At 43.0% G+C, this 21,258-nt stretch overlaps 1 protein-coding gene across 2 annotated transcripts in view; it reads right to left on the minus strand.

Annotated features, from left to right (window-relative positions):
* Nucleotides 1-21,258, minus strand: part of kn (EBF transcription factor knot) — a 134,456-nt gene that overhangs the window by 96,919 nt on the left and 16,279 nt on the right. For both annotated transcript variants that reach the window (XM_037426596.2, XM_075881147.1), the window contains exon 2: nucleotides 9,584-9,640. In XM_037426596.2, the coding sequence (XP_037282493.2) occupies nucleotides 9,584-9,640 (57 nt within the window). The remainder of the gene's footprint in view (nucleotides 1-9,583; nucleotides 9,641-21,258) is intronic.

Consider the following 21,258-nt stretch of genomic DNA (forward strand, 5'->3'; position numbering starts at 1 on the left):
GTCTGCAGGGAGGAACTGGAGGGAGTAACTCTTCATCCCCCGAAGGAGGAACTGAAAGGAGAGCAACGGTTCCTCCCTCTGCAGTTACTCCTTTTAGGAGAGTAATGGGAGTGGCAATGCAATTGCTCCCTGAAAGGAGCAACCCCTATACCCCTGTTGCTCCGTTTTGGCTTAGAGTGTGGAAAACTCTCATGTTGAACAGGCTTGCGGAACCAATGGAGTCTTCGCTATCCCACTTTGTAGCAATGACTGTGCAGCAAAAAGACATTTATGAACAACTGCACTTTCAGCCGGACTGGTATACAGAGTTCATAAAGTGTGCTGCTGAAATATCTTCTATACGCAGTGTTGTATGGAATTTCTTTGTAATGTCCATTGTACATTTGTCGAAGCGACATTAATCATGCTGTACGCTATGTATATACGTAAGCCACATTTTTATAAAATACCATGCAAGAGAAAAAAAAGGACAGCCTATCCACGGAGTGAATGATGAAGAGTGGGGCGACGCTTCACATTGTTTTTTGGTAAACCGTGAATCCTCCGTCCATCCGTCCATCCGTCTATTGTCTGTCTCTCTGTTCGTCTACCCTTCCGTCCGTTCGTCTGTCTGTCTCTCTGTTCGTCCGCCATTTCGTCCGTTCGTCTCTCTGTTCGTCCGCCCTTCCGTCCGTCCGTCTGTTCGTCCGCCCTTCCGTCCGTCCGTCCATCCGTCCGTCCGTCCGTCCGTCCGTCCGCCCGCCCGTCCGCCCGTCCGTCCATCCGCCCGCCCTTCCGTCCGTCCGTCTGTCTGTCTGTCTGTCTGTCTGTCTGTCTGTCTGTCTGTCTGTCTGTCTGTCTGTCTGTCTGTCTGTCTGTCTGTCTGTCTGTCAATCCGTCCATCCATTCGTCCGTCCGTCTGTCTGTCTGTTTGTCTGTTTGTGTGTGTGTTCGTGCGTCCGTCCGCACCTGCTGAGTGAGTTGTAGAACTATGTGGACACGTACCGAGCGAGACAATCATGTACAGACCCACGGGGCTTTAGGAGCTTCGCCCCTAAAAAAAGGCGTGGCTCAGTGGTAGAACACTGGGCTGGCACGCAGAGGGACCCATGTTCGTTCCCATCGTGTCCTTTGTGTTTATTTCTTTCGTTTTTTTTTCTTACTTCGTGCGATAGTGGTTACGGCCGCCGGCGGCTTGCGCGGTGGGCGCGCTCGACCCTTGTGTAAACACAAAAAGGACGTTTCGGCCCTACTGCGGGAGCCTCGTTTGCAAAGAATGAAAAATTTCTAGGGGTCACATGGGTTTGGTGGTGTGTCGAGTGGATATTGGGGCCAGGTTGCCTCGGTTGCGTATCATCATTTGTCTGAATCTGAAGGGACTCCGGATGAAGCCTTGCTGTTCTTTTTTTTTTTTTTTGATTGCCTTCGCTCTATTCCAATGAGTATTTTGACCAATCTGGTTAAAGAAATCTGTTATGCTGCCACTTTCGGGCCCTTAAACACAATGTACACAATTTTTATCGATAAATTGTTGCATAGGCCTGAAATGTTGCCGTCAAATCTATGACGTTGTGACAGGCTGGTGCAGGAACTCCAAGGTGCACATCCCATAATTTATTTTTGCTCAATTTTTTGCTCACGAACCATCTTCTGGCGATATGATTAGTAAGCTTATTACTACTATGTCTCTTGGGGCCCACTGCCCACGGTAGCGCAAAGGTTGCCACTCAGTAACAAATTCACTCCTATTATAAAACCTACACGCTTCTGTTAAAGCATTTTGTAGAAATAAATAAAGAAACCTTTTCATCAGACGCGGCTTCCACAGAAAGACTACACAAAGTTACCATTAGCCCACTTTATGAGGCAGTTTTCATGAAGGCGAAAATGCTTGAGGCCCGTGTACTTCAATTTTGATGCAGGTTAATGAACTCCAGATGGTCTAAATTTCCAGAGCACTTCACTACGCCGTCTTCGTTTTCATATAAGCGTGGTTTTGAGACGTTGAAACCCATTAATTATTACAACTACTTTATATGGCATTGTGAATTGCAGCATCTTTCGAATGAAATATCTATGTGGTAAGTGTTGGGACATACAGACAGGCTTCTCTCTCATTGCCAGCAAAACGGAATTGATCTATCACGGTCTATTTCACTATTCTGTTGCATCACCGACAAGTAGTTACCCGCCGCTGTGGTCTAGTGATTATGACGCTGAACTATTGAGTGGAAGGTCATAGGATCGAATCCTGGTCATGGCGGCCATCTTTAGATGGAGGCAATATGTCCGAGGTCCACGTGAATGTTCGCGTTAAACAGCTTTCTTTGACCGAAATTGTCCGGAACCTTCCATTAGGACGTCTTCCACAGTCATATCGCGGTTTTGGGACGCATAAACGCCAGCAATTTTTATAAGAATAGAACGTAAAACTTGAACTTCGATGAACCACACGAGCCGTGATATAAGTCGACTGTCTGTACATCAGAAACAGCGCGAAAGCACTAAATTTTGCCTACCACTCAAAAAAAAAAAAAAACTGTTTAGATTGTGGTGGAAATGACAAGAGTGTTGCCACATTGGCGGAAATGAGCATGCTCGTTCTGCACAAACAAGACATTTTACTTTTATTGTGACTTTGAAAGTGGTGCAAAAAAGGACCGGTAGCGTGGCTGCGTGTTAACCGATCCGAATAACGAAAAACGCGCGCAAGTAGGCTTATTTTGCTGTATACGAACAAGGAAGTATTTTATGCACTTCAGAGTTTTTCTGTGCGTCAGAGCATAACCATTTCATTTTTTACGCCTTGAAAGATGGCGCTCCTTTCGTCTGCCCGAACTGACGCGAGGTCCTGTGACGCCGTCCCATATTGAAGATGATTTCTGGCCCAAACAATCAAATTTTTCTTTACTAAGGGAAGACACTGCGAGAAGGCTGTTGTCGCACTGAGAGCTTCCTTGCTGAGGATTTTTGTTGTTGTTGTTGTTGTTGTTGTTGTTGTTGTTGTTGTTGTTGTTGTTGTTGTTGTTGTTGTTGTTGTTGTTGTCGTTGTTACCTACATTCGTCCTTACACCGGCTGCTGGCCCTGAGTGAGTGCTCTATATCTCATAGCGGACTCACCAGATGATCCTACGCAAAATAAAGAAGAAGAGAAAAAAGGTGTTCTAGGCGAATAGCGCGGTTAACTTGACACAATTTTCGAGGAATTCCTGCTAGCCGCTCCTGTTCAGAGAAGTGCACCAGTATTCACCGGCAGTAAAGTGCTGTTGTGAAGCTTCCGCGTTCAGGTTCCCCTCTCTAACTGCAGTTCTGTGAAAAACGATGCGGCACGCTCGTTCATGTGCCTTCACTTTCTTCCTTCTCCGCGGTACTCGTCAGCGAGCTCTAAAACTAGCCCAATCCAATGTTTTAATGTTCGTTCGGCATAAGTAGACTAACGGTTGCGTTCACGACGCTGTCGTGGCTGGAACTCAGAAATGAGCAAAAAAAATAAATAAATCTCGAAATGCTGTTGGAATATTGTTTTATTTAATGGACTGTGCCTTCTAAACAACAATTACTGTAATTGCCTTCATGCTAAACAAAAAAAAAACTAAATTAATCCTGCCGAAACCACTTGTGCTTTCCGCTCGTTATTTTTACCGGCACGGCAATTGTCCTCGCATCAGGTAACAAGTATGGCGGGTATCCATATAAACCGCTCGAAGAAGAAGAACCTAGACAAATCGAAGAAGGATGTCTCAGAATTTACTGTCCAGAACAGGCCTCCAGCGGCAAGCGTTCTGTCGCGAAAGAGAGCAGCCATTCAGTGCAGTTGCTTTTTTTTTCTTTTCGTGTGGTACATCGACTGGCCTTCACAAGTATTGTGCTGAATAATGTAAGTGCACCCTTAACTAATGATCCCTCACTTATTGACACTTCTGGGGCTCAACTGGTGACGTGCAGATCACCCAATCAAATCCCGACCACAGCGACCGCATTTTTGATGGAATCGAAAATGTTTGAGGCCCTTGTACGAAGAATTACGTGCACGTTCAAAAACCCCAAGGAGTCAAAACTTCCTGGGCCCACAACCACAACGTCTTTGCGTGTTTCATAATCATATCGTGGTTCGTGGAAAGCCAGATATTATTATTATTATTATTATTATTATTATTATTATTATTATTATTATTATTATTATTATTATTATTATTATTATTATTATTATTATTATTATTATTATTATTATTATTAAAGGTTCCGTTAGGGCTTCAGGGGGCCTTTTTATCATTTTCTCTATAATAACCCACAAGACAGGTCACAGGTGGTTAAGAGACGTAGGGAAGTAATAAGCAATAGAAAATATATTACAGCTGGTGTGCCACAAGGATCGGTGTTGTCATCATTGTTATTCAACTTATTTATGAATGACTGTGCCTCCGGAATTTGTAAAGCCAATGTGTACCAGCATGCAGATGATACGGCTCTATTAACACGTCACATACGTTATGAAGGGGCCAATAATGCTCTTCAGAGTGCAATTCATAATGTCACGCTAAGGTTTGAGAAAAATTGCTTAATTGTAAACAAAAAGCAAACTAAACTGATCTGTTTCCGAAGCGCTCTAAAAATACAATAATGAATATGTCAATTTTTCTTCACACCGAGCATTGCAATCCATGCAAATGTACCACTGTAAAAAAATTTTGAGACGTTCAGATACTTAGGCGTACTTTTTCACACTGGTAACATCATATGGCAACATCATATGGCATTTATATGTTCTAAACTGAGAAGTGTGGCATGTCTCCTTTTCAACATAAAGAGCTTGGTGCCTCTTCCAGTGACAAAAATGATAATTTATTCGCTAGCATATAGTGCTGTGAGATACGGCATAACAGTTTTGACATTTTGCTCATTGCGCTGGAAAACACGAATAGACAGTTTGCTTCGCAACATTCTAAAAAGTGTTGCTTACGGTAATAAGGTCGATGTCAATGCTATTTTTCATGATTCAGGTTTTTGTGTGTTCCAGGATTTGTTTACAAAAACAGTTGTCAGATACAACTGGTATGACGACTTTAAAGTGCCATAAGTTGCGCGTCGACCACTGAGAAAAGAAAACGTTTTACTGTAGCCCGATTTTCCACCAAATATAGAGAAGCGTGTAGAAGAGTATATATTTCGAAAATTTTCAATTAACTACCTCAAGAATTTTTTCAGCTACTTCAAAACAGCAAATAAAAAATTATTTTCTGAGCTTTAATATCACCTGACTATGGTCTACTTGTTTGTCATATGTGCTCTTGGTCCCGCCTTGGTTCTCCTTTTTATTTACTGCCTTTCAAAAAGTCATGGTATTATTCATTTAATCTGTTCGTTGGCAAAAAGAAAAAAAAGAAAGTTTCTGTGTTCTTGTAACCACATAGCTGTAACCGGCTCTGCCAGGCCTAGTCACACATGTCCTCTGAGACTTAGACAGGCCCGTTTCTTTGTATTTGTCATGGATGTGTACCATAAAGTATTAATATTATTATTACTAATATTATTATTATTATTATTATTAGTAGTAGTTGTAGCAGTAGTAGTAGTACTAGTATTGAACATTCTGTAACTAATCCCGTATCAATACATATATTAATAATAAATTGGGGACGATGCATTTCTTTGCCCGAGCCTTCTATGCTGGCCAGCATTCGCAGAATCCAGGTGCACATGGTAACATTAAATGCCTTTACTGTTATCAATGCGTATACGGGACCTGAAGACGCAAAAGGCGAAGGGATGCGTCCAGATAAGAACTGTGAGGTTCCTGTCAGCCATGCCAATTTTATTTAATTCGCTCTAAGCGCAGTATTCATTCAGAACAAAATCTTCCAAGTTACATTTGCCAAAACAAAAACATTTGTTTACCTAAATATGAAAAACTCTGCCTCAAATTACTTTTTTTCTATACCAATTTTGCAATAACTTAGTTCTGAACACACCTAACAAAAAATTGGTAATCTTATTGTTGCTACTTATTCCCCTCAAAGAAAAGTCAGGTGCAATTTGCTGACTGTTATATATTGTAGTAGTAATATAAATGATTGATTCATTGATATGGGGGGTTCAACGTCCCAAAACTACCACATGACTATGAGAGACGCCGTAGTGGAAAGCTCCGGAAATTTAGACCACCTGGGGTTCTTTAACGTGCACCCAAATCTGAGCACACAGGCCTACAACATTTCCGCCTCCATCGGAAATGCAGCCGCCGCAGCCGAGATTCGATCCCGTGACCTGCGGGTCAGCAGCAGAGTACCTTAGTCACTGGACCACAACGGTGGGGCTGTAGTATTCTTATAGTAAACGGCACAAAATACCACTATTTCCGGAACTCAATGCTCCAGAGATATTCATTTTAGGATTATAACACTTGGTCTGAATTGAATTTTGTATTTGCACTTGCTTTCAAAATATGTTCGTGGTTTTCTTGTCCAGCGTTATATATACTGTGAAGCTCTGCTGAAACATGTGTGGTTTACCAAAGTCGCCGAAGTCTGAAAAGAGCTTTTTCAAAAAGGCCACTTTTACTATTAGAAATCTCTCTCATAAAATTCAACAATGTTTTCTACGAGCCTGCGTCAAAACAAAATTGGCAATATTTAAGTTGCTAACAAGTTATGACGCGTGAAATATGACCAACTCAGCCCCGCCAGCGCATTATTTGATTAAATAGAAATCGAAGTAATTTGTTCAATATAGTATTACATGAGGACCAGTTATGAGGAAGCTGTTCAAGAAAAAGAAAACAAATGCACAGCCAAGCTTTGTCTTGTGATCAGCCGCTTGAGTGCCGCTTGAACTGCGCGGCCGAGCTTCGCTTGCACGAAAAATGACGCTCAGATGGCGGATCCGGCATGGGATGTATTACAGCAAAAAGTAAGAGCTGTTGATTGATATGTGGAGTGTAACGTCCCAAAACCACCATATGATTGTGAGAGACGCCGTAGTGGAGGTCTCCGGACATTTAGACTACCTGGGGTTCTTTAACGTGCGCCCAAATTTGAGCACACAGGCCGCCAGCATTTTCGTCTTCATCGAAAATGCAGCCGTCGCAGCCAGGATTTGATGCCGCGACCTGCAGGTCAGCATCCGAGTACCCTAGCCACTAGACCACCGCGACGGGTCAAAGTAAGAGCTATTAATTAACGATAGGTATAACACCGCTAATTTTGCAGTGAGTACATTGAGCACGCATATATTTTTTCCTACACTGTCGTACCCGAAAGTACAAACTCACGATAAAAGCACAGCTCCTGTTCAATATCAAGTCTCCAGACGCGCAGGAATGCAGCATTTGATCAACTGTATATACTTTCACAATGCAATGGACACACTTCCTTTAAGGCGTCACCGGTGCGAAACCAGTGTTCAGGCACGAGAAGCAGAAGATCAGTTTTAGTTGATCGACCACGTGCGCGAGCACGCATAACAGCCTTTCTTAGATGTCACAGGCTCGATTTATGTGTGATATGCTGCTGATAACGCTGATCTAGTTAGCAACACATGTGCGCAGAAGTGATTGCGCTCACTGCAAACTCTGGAGACACAGTCCTCGTTGCATGATAAGGACCTTGTTGGCAATTAATAGCTTTCACGTTCCACACTTATGCATTCTATTCGCCCTACAAGTGTCGTTATCGCGCGCAGGCGGAGCTCGCGCCCAACAAAGTGCCACTGATATAATACGAGCGCTTTCCGCCGCGGATCGAGCAGCCGAGCGCACGGCAAAGCTTGCCGCATCTTGCACTTGTCTTGTTTCTTCAACGGTATATGTCTCCTACTATGTCGGGCACAGCTATTTTAGACACCTTGAATTCGACTTACAGCACATGCGGAACTAATGGTGAGCTTACTGCTCGCTGAGTTGGTCACAGATAAATCACTTTCACTTGCTTGCAGCTAAAATAATCCAACATTTTCTCATGCAGAATTGTAGATAACGTTCTTGACAACAGGCAGAACGATGTCCACTTTGGTGGAACAGTGGCTCGATCGATCGTGGCCGCAATGGTTCCATTTCGGTGGAGGCGAAAAAGTAGAAGCCCCTGTATGGGGCGATGTCACGCAAAAGAACACCAAATGATCGAAATCTGCGGAGCCCTTCACTATGGCCTCTCTCGTAATCATATCGGGATTTTGGGACATCAAATATTATTATTATTTCGGCCAAGTGAGTTTAAAAATATTTACGAATGATGTTTTTAAAGAACTATTTGCATGCTTTGGTGTTTTTGGTAAACCACACACGTTTAAGCACCATTTGAACTTATAGTTGTGCACGAATAAGCCACGAAAATTATTTGGCAAAAAAACATCAAGTACCAATGCCAATATGAGCACGGTCTTATTTTTTTTTTTTTCACTTCAACTTCTCTTCAGCAATGATTCCTTTAAATGCAGGTATTTTGTGCAGCTTACCATAATTGTGACATTTTTTTAAAACCTTTGGGATGCGTTGCGAAATACACTATATTAATCAGATTTCAATACAATTGCTCTTTGAAGGGAATAAATACTCAGGCTAATAAATGCGCTCATTTTTCGTTATATGCACTCCGTCTTCAGAAATTGGCAAGTTGGGGGAAAAGCTTTTCTTGCGGCCAAACTTTAAGTTTCTTCAAGAAGCAAAATTTGTTCCACAAGAATAACTTCGAAATCATTGACGAGAATCTAAAACTTGCGCCTATACAGTAATGGTGAATTCCTTCGGCATATTCAGAGCACTTTCAGTGGTATAGCTTTTCGGCTCCATGCGGAGCAAGTCTGTTACATTGGCTGATTGGGGATGATCCCTGTATGTTTACCTGGCAGATTAGCAGCTCCACCACAAAATTTACTCCAAGATTGATTGATTGATTGATATGTGGGGTTTAACGTCCCAAAACCACCATATGATTATGAGAGACGCCGTAGTGGAGAGCTCCGGAAATTCCGATCACCTGGGGTTATTTAACACTCACCCCTATCTGAGCACACGGGCTTATAACATTTCCACCTCCATCGGAAATGCAGCTGCCATAGCCGGGATTCAATCCCGCGACCTGCGGGTCAGCAGCCGAGTAACTTAGCCACTAGACCACTGCGGCGGGGCGAAGATAATCTACTCCAAGAAGGAGCAGCGAAAGGCGGCGCATTTGGCTGGACGTCGTGAGTGCGCAGAGCGTGGCGTACCACGTTACTGACCCAACTGTGCCTGAACACTGTGCCTGAACACACCGGTTTTCTGTGTGCACACCCGTGGAGACGAAAACAACGTGAAACACGAAGAATATTGGGCGTTTCCGGAAACGGATGTGCACTATTTAGTGCCGCCTACCACTACTGGTGGGAGGACCTGTGTTTCATTGACAGATTTGTTTCGGTGGCCCCCTGCCGCTACGGTGCAGAGTTCGTCGGTCACTCCATTTAATCTGGAATTGTAATGCACGATAAATTAAGTAACTTCGGGAATCATGACCGGAGCTTCGTGTTCGTTCTTATCGGGACAAAGCGTGAAAACAGCGGGAGCGATGCCTTAAGCACCGCTGTCACTTGCACGTAACACTAAAAAAACATTTGCTGCCTTGACACTTACCTGAATAGCATCCTTTGGCTAGGCACCAGGTATTCTGAGCAAACGGCCTCCATATTTCTGGAAGAGAAAGGAGAGATCGTCTTTTTCAATGACAGTAGTTCATCAAGCAACATTGAGCAATTTAATTTCACAGCGCAGCTCTTCGGCACGCGTCCCTGCATTGAGTGCCGTAAGATTGTCAGACAGAGTGAACGAAGACGAAAGAGAGCACACGCGGAGGATGAAAAAACGCCAGGCCAGCGAGGAAGGCGCAGCACAGTCACAGCGAAAGCTAGAAGAGCGGCCTTTCAGAGCCTTTTCAAAACACTCATTGGGTAACTATTGCTAGCATACATGCTCAATACCCACAAGGGCATTAATAATAAACTTTTGGGTAGTAGGCCGGCATTCGGTATGCCGGCCTACTACCCAAACTTTTTCATCATTCTTCTGGGAAGCGCGGTATATCCGCTGAGCACTTATACAAGCGATTCTGTGCCAATTGCAGTTGCTGAAAACGATGAGAAATTACGGCTGAAGTGGGTATGCGCCACAGTTAACAGTGGAACAAGAACAAGCTTTCGGAATGGGTTGGAGCATTGGACGACACACTCGTTACGCTATTCGCATTGGGCGAAGACTGGTCGTCCTTTCGCTGTTCTAAAACACTTTATAAATCGTATTAACCCGATTCCTTTCCCGACATCAAGCCTGCCTAAGTCAAGTTTGCCAACAAGTAACAAGCACCAGCCTAGCTCAGGGGAAGAATACTGGGCTCCCACCCAGCGTACCTGGGTTCGAGCTCCACTGTGTCTTTGGAACTAGGTTGTCTGGTGCGGAAGTGGACAACTTCGCGTGACCCGAGTTGTGATCTCGTAAGAGCTTTCGCTGTAAAACGATCGCCTAAACGAGGAGGAGGTGGGGGGACGACAGGGGCGGGATGACAGGTCACCCGAGGGGCACCATCGTGCGACGGCTGTTGTGGAACGCACCCACGCGCTGGACTATATACCGCGGTCTCGCTACAATCGCACTACACTCCTTGTGTGGCTAATCTCTCTGAAAAAGTAACTAAATGGGTGCCATTCGTATATGTCGAAAGTAAGCATCTCTCAATTGCGCTTTGTCGACTGCAAATGAATTAGTACAGGTATGAAGCTTGCGAAATGTGGCTCTTGTGGAGAAACAACGGCTCGTGCAATTCGTAGTCTGGAGGACGCTGTGGCTATGAGGGTTGCCGTGAAAAAGATTCGCAATATAAGGAATGGAAAGAAAAAAATATCAATGTTTGCGGCAATGCCCGACAAAGAAAATGTATACGGTGCCTCATCAATGATTACAAGAAGGTGCCCACAACCTGGTGGCAGCGCCACTGAAAACTTGATGGCTCTACTATATCGCTATTTTTCGACGTGACGCACTATAACCTTTTAGATGACGGTGGAAACACCATCTTTTCGTCCATTTCTCGGTTGTTTACCAGTGCACAGTGTGTGATGGACCACGCTTGAGCTTGTTTGTATACGATAGAATTTGTAGTGTCAAAATCAGGTATACGACAGCACACAGAAGATGGTTTCGCTACAGCGAGAAAGGTATTTCCCGGTGGACACGCTAGAGGTTTTTTCTGCAGCTGCTAGGGAAGGAGGCAGAAACGAAGGGACGCAGTTGGTGCTACTTAATTATTCTTTTTCGGGGACTTTGTCTGCGGCGGCTGATGTCAAATGGGCTGCACGAAATCGCCTCCGCCAGTTACACTACTGACAGCGTTCTCTTCTTCACGTAAAACGTGTACCCAATGCAAAATAGCTTCCGCCAGTTACTTCTGAAAAATGAGTGACGTGCATTGTCTGCCACCGCTACTAAACGAGCTTCCCAAGCAGAGGCTTAACGCCGCCAACGCCAGAATCCAGTGGTGCGCCCCCCCGAAGCAGAAGCATTTGCCCCAACTTGTCCCAGAATTAGAACACCAGAACAGCTGCGATCAGAAATCACATTAGGCAGTATCGTTTGCAATTTTTTCTCTTGTAATGCCCACTGAGATATTGGCTATCTCAGTTTGTTATCTCATCTGCTGTGCTGTTCTCATATCTCTTATAGGTTACCGTTCTCATTTGCCTTTCAGTTGCAAATGTTTTTCATGCCGATTGTCCAGGTTTCTGCCCATATGTTAAATGCAGCGAAATGTATTGGTTCAACAGTTTCCGCCTTCTAGTGATGGCGGGAAGTTACAGGTCAACCTTTGCGAGTGCCTGTCGAATGCGCAGAAGCCCATCTATATTTTCCGGTCCATTTACTTCGCACAACTCTTAATGTTTCACCTAGATGACCAAACTATTTTACTGATTCTGCGGTCTGGTATATAGTCTATCAGCAATCATTTGTCTTTTGCATATTTATATTCAGCCGTACCTGGAGGCTCTCTGGGTCTAATACTCTCTCCATTTTCGCAGTTCCTCCCTGTAATTGCTGTGTAACAGTACAATGGCATCTGCTAACCGTTCATCTCTGTGTTATTCTCAGTTGATCGTCAATCTTATGTTTTTGGGGGTTTTTTTTGGCATTCTAGGTGACTGAAAACAAGCAGTGAAAATCAGTGGTCTTTTCCAGAGGTATACCCCATTCTCTATCAGTATTTTCCTGCTTTTCTTCAGCAGGAGTAGAGTTGCTGCGTGATTCGTATGTATATTAGCTACGGTATGCTCATGCGTTTCAAGTACTCCTTGCCGTCGCAACACGGTGAATAGTTTGTATGTCTCATCATTATGATGATCAGCCTGAGTACGTCCACTGCAGGACAAAGGCCTCTCCCATGTCCCGCCAATCAACTCGGTCCTGTGCTTGCTGCTGTCAATTTATACCCGCAAACTTCTTAATCTCATCTGCCCACCTAACCTTCTGTCTCCCCCACACCCGCTTGCCTTCTCTGGGAATCCAGTCGGTTATCCTTAATGACCATCGGTTATCTGCCTACGCGGTACATGCCCGGCTCATGTCCATTTCTTCTTCGTGATTTCAACTATGATATCCTTAACCCCGGTTTGTTCCATGATAAACTCCGCTCTCATCTTAAAGTTACACCTATATCAATTTCCTTTCCATCGCCCGCTACACCGTCCTCTATTTAAGCTGAACGCTCTTTGTAAGTCCCCATGTTTCTGCTCCGTAGGTAAGTACTGGCACGATGCAGCTGTTATATACCTTCTTCTTGAGGGATAGTGGCAATCTACCCGTCATAATTCGAGAGTGCGTGTCAAATGTGCACCACCCCATTCATATTCTTCTAGCTACTTCAATCTAGTGGTTCGGCTCCGCGGTTATTACCTGTCCTAAGCAGACATAGTCCTTTACAACTTCAAGGGCACTATTACCTATCTCGAAGCACCGTTCACTTCCGAGGTTGTTGTACATTACTTTCATTTTCTGCGGATTAATTTTAGGATCTACCTTTCTGCTCTGTTCGTCCAATTCACTAATAATGAGTCGCGATTCGTACCCTGAATTACTCAGCAATGCAATGTCATCCGAGAAGCACAGGTTACTAAGGTACTCTCCATTAAATCTTATCTCTTGTATGTCTACCGTTTATTAAACGCCTTATCGAGATCCCTGAATGTTATAAAGAAGGGTGTTCTGCATTCGTCATTTCTTTCAATCATTTGATTAAGAGCGTGGCGGTGATATCTGCTAGAGTACCCTTCCCTGAAACTGGCTCGTTTTCTAGGTTCAGTAAAGATAAGCGTGGCTCTCATATCTTGCTCGAAAGTACGTTCATAAATGTTTTGCATAAGGCTGAAAAAAAAAAGAGTGATCGGTCTGTAGTTATACAAGTCTGGAATAATAATTGACTGTTAATAAACCTTTCCTGTATTAGTAAGCCCCGTGTTTACTGCTGCCTTTGTCGCTATGACGTCATCATTTTGCATATAGCTCATTTTGATGTTTTTTGTCAGTTTTGATAGCTCAGTAAATTTTGTTGTCTCTTGTTTTGGCTGCCTTGATCTGCATTCACTCGTTCATTTAGTCTCCAATTTCAAGACCAACTTCAGAAGGATAATGTACCTACGGTTTCGTTCAAACGCTATACGCCATAATTTTTGTCTCCTTCTAAAGCACTTCGGTTGTCCTCAATAGCAATCCTGAATTTCTCTGCTTTTAACTTGAATAAAATTCCTGTTGGCCTGCTTTAGAGCGATTAATTTTGTTGTCTGCCTATCTTGAAGGTGAGTGTCATATAGATAGATAGATAGATAGATAGATAGATAGATAGATAGATAGATAGATAGATAGATAGATAGATAGATAGATAGATAGATAGATAGATAGATAGATAGATAGATAGATAGATAGATAGATAGATAGATAGATAGATAGATAGATAGATAGACAGACAGACAGACAGACAGACAAATAGATAAATAGATAGATAGATAGATAGATAGATAGATAGATAGATAGATAGATAGATAGATAGATAGATAGATAGATAGATAGATAGATAGATAGATAGATAGATAGATAGATAGATAGATAGATAGATAGATAGATAGACAGACAGACAGACAGACAGACAGACAGACAGACAGACAGACAGACAGACAGACAGACAGACAGACAGACAGACAGACAGACAGACAGACAGACAGACAGACAGACAGACAGACAGATAGATAGATAGATAGATAGATAGATAGATAGATAGATAGATAGATAGATAGATAGATAGATAGATAGATAGATAGATAGATAGATAGATAAAAATTTTAATGGCCTTGCCGGAGAAGTTAGCCTACATGGCAGGAAATTCGCAAAGCTGGGCGAGCAGTTTTTGCAAGGTGACAATCAGAGCGTGAGCCAAGTATTTAAGCCGAACCCATAATTAAGGTATGCCATGCACCAGGAAAAAAGTAGAAGATGGAGTGTGCGTTCTGAAACGAGTTACTCGTGCCGTCCACTTAATGGACGTGGCGTATATCGGTTCCGAAGGCACGGATTTCACAACTGATGGAGCACTGCAACTTCGCTAAGTTACACTGGCGAATCAACCAAACTCTTCATCAGGCTTTATGCGCATTCACTACGAGCGCGTGATCCGTCTAATGGATGGGCTCACCGTGCGTGGCTGCTCACTATGCACGTATTTTGAATTTAATGATGCGATCAAGCAGCAATTTTTGTGAATATATATATATATATATATATATATATATATATATATATATATCTATATATATATATATATATATATATATATATATATATATATATATTGAATGATTGATTGATATGTGGGGTTTAACGTCCCAAAACCACTATATGATTATGAGAGACGCCGTAGTGGAGGGCTCCGGAAATTTAGACCACCTGGGGGTCTTTAACGTGCACCTAAATCTGAGCACACGGGCCTACAACATTTCCGCCTCCATCGGAAATGCAGCCGCCCGCGCCCTGCGGGTCAGTAGCCGAGTACCTTAGCCACTAGACCACCGCGGCGGGACCCTAATATATATATATATATATATATATATATATATATATATATATATATATATATATATATATATATATATATATATATATATATATATATATATATATATATATATATATATATATATATATATATATATCTTTGGATGGGATGGACCTGAATTGGCGCTCTTACACCATACCTTTGTTTCGTTTCACTTCTGCCTTCTCGGCTTCTCCAGCCGTGGCTACTTAAGTCACATGATTCCCTCCCCCCCCCCCCCCGAAAGGATGCGAGAGTTACGAGAAATAACCAAGGAGGGTCGTATGAAAAAATGTACAAAAGCACAGGTAGTTTCACGGCCAATGCACTTTCTTAATCCCGCAAAAATAAAATGTTCACAGTGGGCAGTCTCATGACATGCACAATGGCTCTGGTGGGTGAGGCTGGCGATTGTGTCCAGGAAAAGACAAGCACGCCTTGAACGTTGAGGCTGCTGATGGCACAGTTTGTATAGTTTTGCGAGAACTGAAAGTCTTTCGAAGACTTTGGAGCACAGGCAGCACGAATGTCGTAGGTGTCATGTTCTTTATCGTAAGTGGTACACACGCGGTGCAACGAGCTTGCGTATTCGTTGGCTGATGGCGCGATGTCGGCGCCTTTCAGGAATGCAGACTGATGTTTTGAACCTTTTTGGTCCTTTTGTGTCCTGCTGTCTGTGTAGCTTTGATTGTAGGCTGAGTACTGATCTACACTGGAGCAAAACTGCTTCACATTCTTTTTTGCGAAAATGTCTTGAATTTGATGTCTTGCTTGTCTTGAGGGAGTCGTCTTGAATTTGTCTTCGCTTCAGTTGACTAGCTTATAAATGTCCTTCTTTAAGCCTTGAGTGTTCTTCCAATGATGTTTCTGTTGGTATTTGCCCTTGTTGCTGTGGCCGCTGCGGAGTCTGCGGGGCTCTTGGACTTGCTTTCGCTAGCATTGCTGATGTTGCTGGGGGCAGTGCTTAGGTGGGAGCCTTTTTTGAACATGGCCCTAACTTTCTTGGCAACTTGATGAGCTGGCAGTCTGGTTGCTGTTGTGATGCATTTCGGGCAGTAAAAGTAATACTTCAGAGTTGACAAAGAGCTCTTCTGGGTCTTCTTCAATGCCGTTACCTGCGAAGGGTTCTTGCACCTGCAGTAGCGGGTGAGGTTTGATGCATCTGTGTTGCTTAGACACGTCGTGTGTGTGCAACGAACTGTGCTGCTTGAATACGTGAAGAAAGGCCATGACTTAGTCGAATGCTTCCCGAATTTCTCAGCTCCTCTATTATGACTTTATAGAGCTTGTGAGCCGTGGGATGAGCGTTATGAGCAAGTAAAGAGTTGCAAGGTGCAAAAATCAGTTTATGGGTCACGTGCCCCGAATAAATAATAGGGTGCATTACGTGGTTCAGTAGCGCGAGTTTCATAGCGCAATGAGGACGTAGAAAAGATCGATATTCGAGCTGAGAAACCTGTGGTGCGGTTCTCAGTCTTTTGTGGAAACGACATGAACTGGGAAGGCTGAATTGAAATTTCTTCTGATGGTGGAATACGGACAAATCTTCGCTGTATATAGGCAATATATCCAAGAGTTTCGACCAGTGGACTGGTCTTTGTCAGGGTTTACGTACAATTCAATTCGTAAAGCCTGACAAAGACTGGTCCACCGGTCGAAAGTGTTGGAAAATAAAATTAAGACAAGCGGGCCCTAGGTTGTGTCGTCTCTTCTTTTTTCATATATATATATATATATATATATATATATATATATATATATATATATATATATATATATATATATATATATATATATATATATATATAGAGAGAGAGAGAGAGAGAGAGAGAGAGAGAGAGAGAGAGTCAGGATCAGGAAGGAAAGAAACACTCTCACAAAAATTGGATATATGCTATTTACTTGTTTATGTTTCAGCCGTGGAACGGCCTTTGTCAGAATACAGAGGAATACAAACGTGTAGCCGCTTTTATGGGTATAAACACGTGGGTACAAACCACGTGCGATCATTATATGAACATTCCAAACTTCTCAAAACAACCACGACAATAATAAAGCGTAAACAAAAAGGAAAAATGTAATACAGCAGACGGAATTAAAGGCATGAAAAAGGCATTTGTAACGATGAACCCAGACCCCAATTATCACACATGAAAAAACAAAACGATAGTGATTGTTAAGTGATGAAAGAGTTAGCAACGTCTCGCAACATATCGCAAGAACATGACCATCAGGGCCTCACAAGACGGTATGACACTTTTTCGAGGCATGCACTCGTTGATACCGAACGATATACTAGTGAACTTAGAGGTAAAAAAAGATTCTCGAACTTCGCGATCGTGGTGCAATTTGAAGCCTGGTTGTAATAGCGTCACCATTGTCTTCCCAAACGAATTGCTTGGGAGATGAATTTGTTTGGACAATGGGAGATGTGGCAAACTGTCGACGAGTGACCTGTGATTGTTAAATAGATACGAAATGATGTTTCGGTTTTAACAACCTATTGTATGTGACACAGTGAGCATTCAACTAAGCAAATGATGCTAGAACTGTCGCAGCTGAAGTGTGCGCTAATATGAAGTGCAAAATTATAGGGTGTGCTTTTAGCAGTTGTCGCAGTGGTCATGTGCACATAAACTTCCCTTCGTGGTTTGTTAGAGAGATGACCACCAGCAGGAGCAATGAATTGAGTATTCGATGAAGTTTAAGTGTTGCACAGGTTCCTTGATCTAAATTACTCGCGGTGACTCCGTGAAAATGTTCTGAAACCGATCGCTCTGTGTCAATAAGTTGCAATGCTTTCTGAGAATGTGCGGCACGTTAGAAATGATGCGCAATGCGTTAGTACGAGGTTATTTCGTGAAAGGGGCTCTAATCGCTTCTCCTTACTCATGAGATCTTAACGGTCGAGAGAATTGGCCTGCTGGAGAGCGCCGTAAAATAACAAAGAGGAATATTGTTGTTCGATTAGTGCTTTACAGAGCTGCTCACAGTTGCGAATCAATTTTCTGTCGTCCGAACACCCTCTTTTGAAACCAGTAGCTTCAATATACGAGATACTTGTTTTGCAACGTTTGACATGGCTGCTTTTAAAATGGAAATATTGTTGTCGGTCAGTGGGCTATCTGTAAACGCTCGTCAGTTTACCATTTCCCAAACATACAGTGAAGTCAAGGAAGTTCATGCAGACTGGTGAATTAGCAAAAAAATGATAGTTCAGCGTTGTTGAAGTCAACAATGAAAGTTTTGCGGCTTGGTACCAAATAAGGAAAATGTCGGCGATGAAACGTTTCTAAAAAGGCTGTTGAAGGTAACGAGTGGCGAGTAAATCATTTTCTAGCATGTATACCCATGCAGGTGTTGGCATAATTGGGTGCTAATTTCGTGCCCGTTGAAGTGTCACTGGTTGGAACGTAATGTTCAAAGCGGCGGCACCTTGGAGGAACCGTCAATTGGTTTGTCATTTGCCGAGTCGTTATGTGCATGGAGTACAGAACAAATCACGTACGCATGGGAAATGTTCATGTACAGTGACGCCACATATGTACAGTGACGCCACGTGTGCTCCAAGTGAGGCTCTTCTGGTCATGACCAGAAGAGCATCACTTGGAGCACACGTATTGACAATATCACAGAGAAAGTTGTCAGTGTTCTTGATATATTGAGAACATTTGTCTAGAATGGAACTGATTAGGCTGTCTACATAGCGAGAAAGGCTTTCTGTGTCATTCTTATTCCTCAAACTATCTGTCAGCCTGGATTGTTTTGTTTTTAAATATTAGAAAGCAGATAAAATCGGCCTGTTACCGGATCTCAGTTGACTAATGATTTAAGCACAGTTTCTGGAATTTTATTTTCTTTTACTGGGTCTTTCGAAGCTTCTTTTACTTTGGCCCTGAATTATTTGATCGTGTCATAGCTGAAAAGCCTGTAAAATCGTGGTCATTCAATTGTCTGTGGGCCTCACGAAGGTAATCAGCTTTATTCATTACAATAATCGCAGCACCTTTACTAGTTGGTGTAACGACGTTGTTGTCACATCTAGCCAGGATTTTGCATCCTGTATACTCTTTGGCGCTTAGGTTACGGCGGAAAGGCGATTGAGTTTTGTATACTACGAGTATTACTACTACTACTACTACTACTACTACTACTACTAACAACAACAACAACAACAACAACAACAACAACAACAACAACAACAACAACAACAACAACAACAACAACAACAACAACAACAACAACAACAACAAGAAGAAGAATGAATTTTGACCATGAGCTGTTTTTTAACGTGCGCTAACATAGCACAGTATACGGGCCTCTACCATTCCGCCTCTATCGGAAATTCGACCGCCTTGCCCGGAATCAAACCCGCTATCTTCGGCTCAGCAGCCCATTACCCTATATGGCCAATGATCCACCGTAGCGGACATATGCTTCGATACATCTCGCTGCACTACTCGGATGTAACTATTGAGACTTTTATCTCTCCCTGAAGGAGAAGTGTAGTGCTTACTAGGAAACAAAAAAAAAAAAACGTTTTGTAAAATATATAGGGCGATCGGGAGAGTATTCACGTAACCACATGCTTCTTTCAAAATTGTGTAAATCGCTGCTTAGCTGGAATTCGTTATAATCACCAACGGCAGGAGAAACATTTAAACCACGGGAAAGAACACTCAACTCCTTGCCGATAACGTGGTGCTAAAAATATTTACTGCATTTCCAGTATCTGTGAATGACAAATGCTCCGAAGACGTTGAGCCATAAGTAATTCTGACGCTATATAGTGCGGATGTTATCGCGTATCAACTTTTATGATTATTCCGACTGAGCTTGGGAGTCTTTTTTTTTTTTGTCAAGCAAAGTTCTTTTTTTGGCATTAAAAACGCCAAGCCTGTGCGGAAAGCGCAGCACAGACACAGCGAAAGCTACAGAAGAGCGACTTTTCAGAGCCTTTCAAAACACTCATTGGGTAACTGCTGCAAGCACACTTGCTTGGTGCCCACTACAACAATATTAATAATTTCTGGGTAGTAGGCCGGCATTCGCTATGCGATCCTTCGTCATTCTTCTGAGAAGCGTGGTATCCGCTAAACACTTGCATGGAATTTTGTGCCAATTGTTTGTGCAGTGGCTGACGACGATGAGAAATCATGGCTGAAGTGGGTATGTGCCAAAGTTAATAGGGGAACAAGAACAAGCTTTTGTAAGGGGTTGGAGCATTGGACTACCCACTCGTTACGCTATTCGCGACGATTGTGTGTTCTTTCCCTGTTCTAAAGCACTTTATAAGTCGTTTTAACACGATTGCTTTCCCGACATCAAGCTTGCCTAAGGCAAGTTTGCCAACAAGTCTCGAACACCATTTTTCTTTAAACTGCACACTTCCACTCGGCCAGTGAAGACGTGGCTGAATGAAAAATCAATATATGTGCCCTGGACAGTGAATTCTATAGACTCTACAACAAACCTGAGACGATAGAGCAGAGTTTCATTCACTGTCGTGACGCATTTTATTTTTGGGACATTCTAAAAAGAACAGTAATAAAAAAACTTCCAATCGCAGCTCATGGTATTAGGTTCCTCCCATTCATAAAGAGCCTGACTGATGATACTCCATAAGACCTGTTTATGTTGGTGGGACTGCCCCGCCGCGGTGGTGTAGTGGCTAAGGTACTCGGCTGCTGACCCGCAGGTCGCGGGATCGATTCCCGGCTGCGGCGGCTGCATTTTCGATGGAGGCGAAAATGCTGTAGGCTCGGGTGCTCAGGTTTGGGTGTACGTTAAAAATCACCAGGTGGCCGAAATTCAAAATTTTCGGCGCCCTCCACTACGGCGTCTCTCGTAATCAAATGGTGGTTTTAGGACGTGAAACACCGCATATCAATCAATCAATCATGTTGGGACTCTATTCACTATGGAAAATTCACATTATTGATAGACCCGCCGAGCCACCACGGTCGACGACAATGGTCTTCCGAGAAGCAGATGCTCAATTGCGCAGTGTTGTTGAGACTGTTGACCCCGTTCCGGAGTGGCTTCCGCTTCTATAGACGCTTGTGTGTGTTTGCCTGACTTCTGATGAAGTATGTTGTGCGTAGTTCACAATTACTGGTGATGATTTCATGCGATGCAGAAAAACAAATACCGGGCATGGCCCAGTGCTAGAATATTGGGCTGG

The sequence above is a fragment of the Rhipicephalus microplus genome, chromosome X (genome assembly GCF_043290135.1).
Source record: "Rhipicephalus microplus isolate Deutch F79 chromosome X, USDA_Rmic, whole genome shotgun sequence".
NCBI lineage: Eukaryota > Metazoa > Arthropoda > Arachnida > Ixodida > Ixodidae > Rhipicephalus > Rhipicephalus microplus.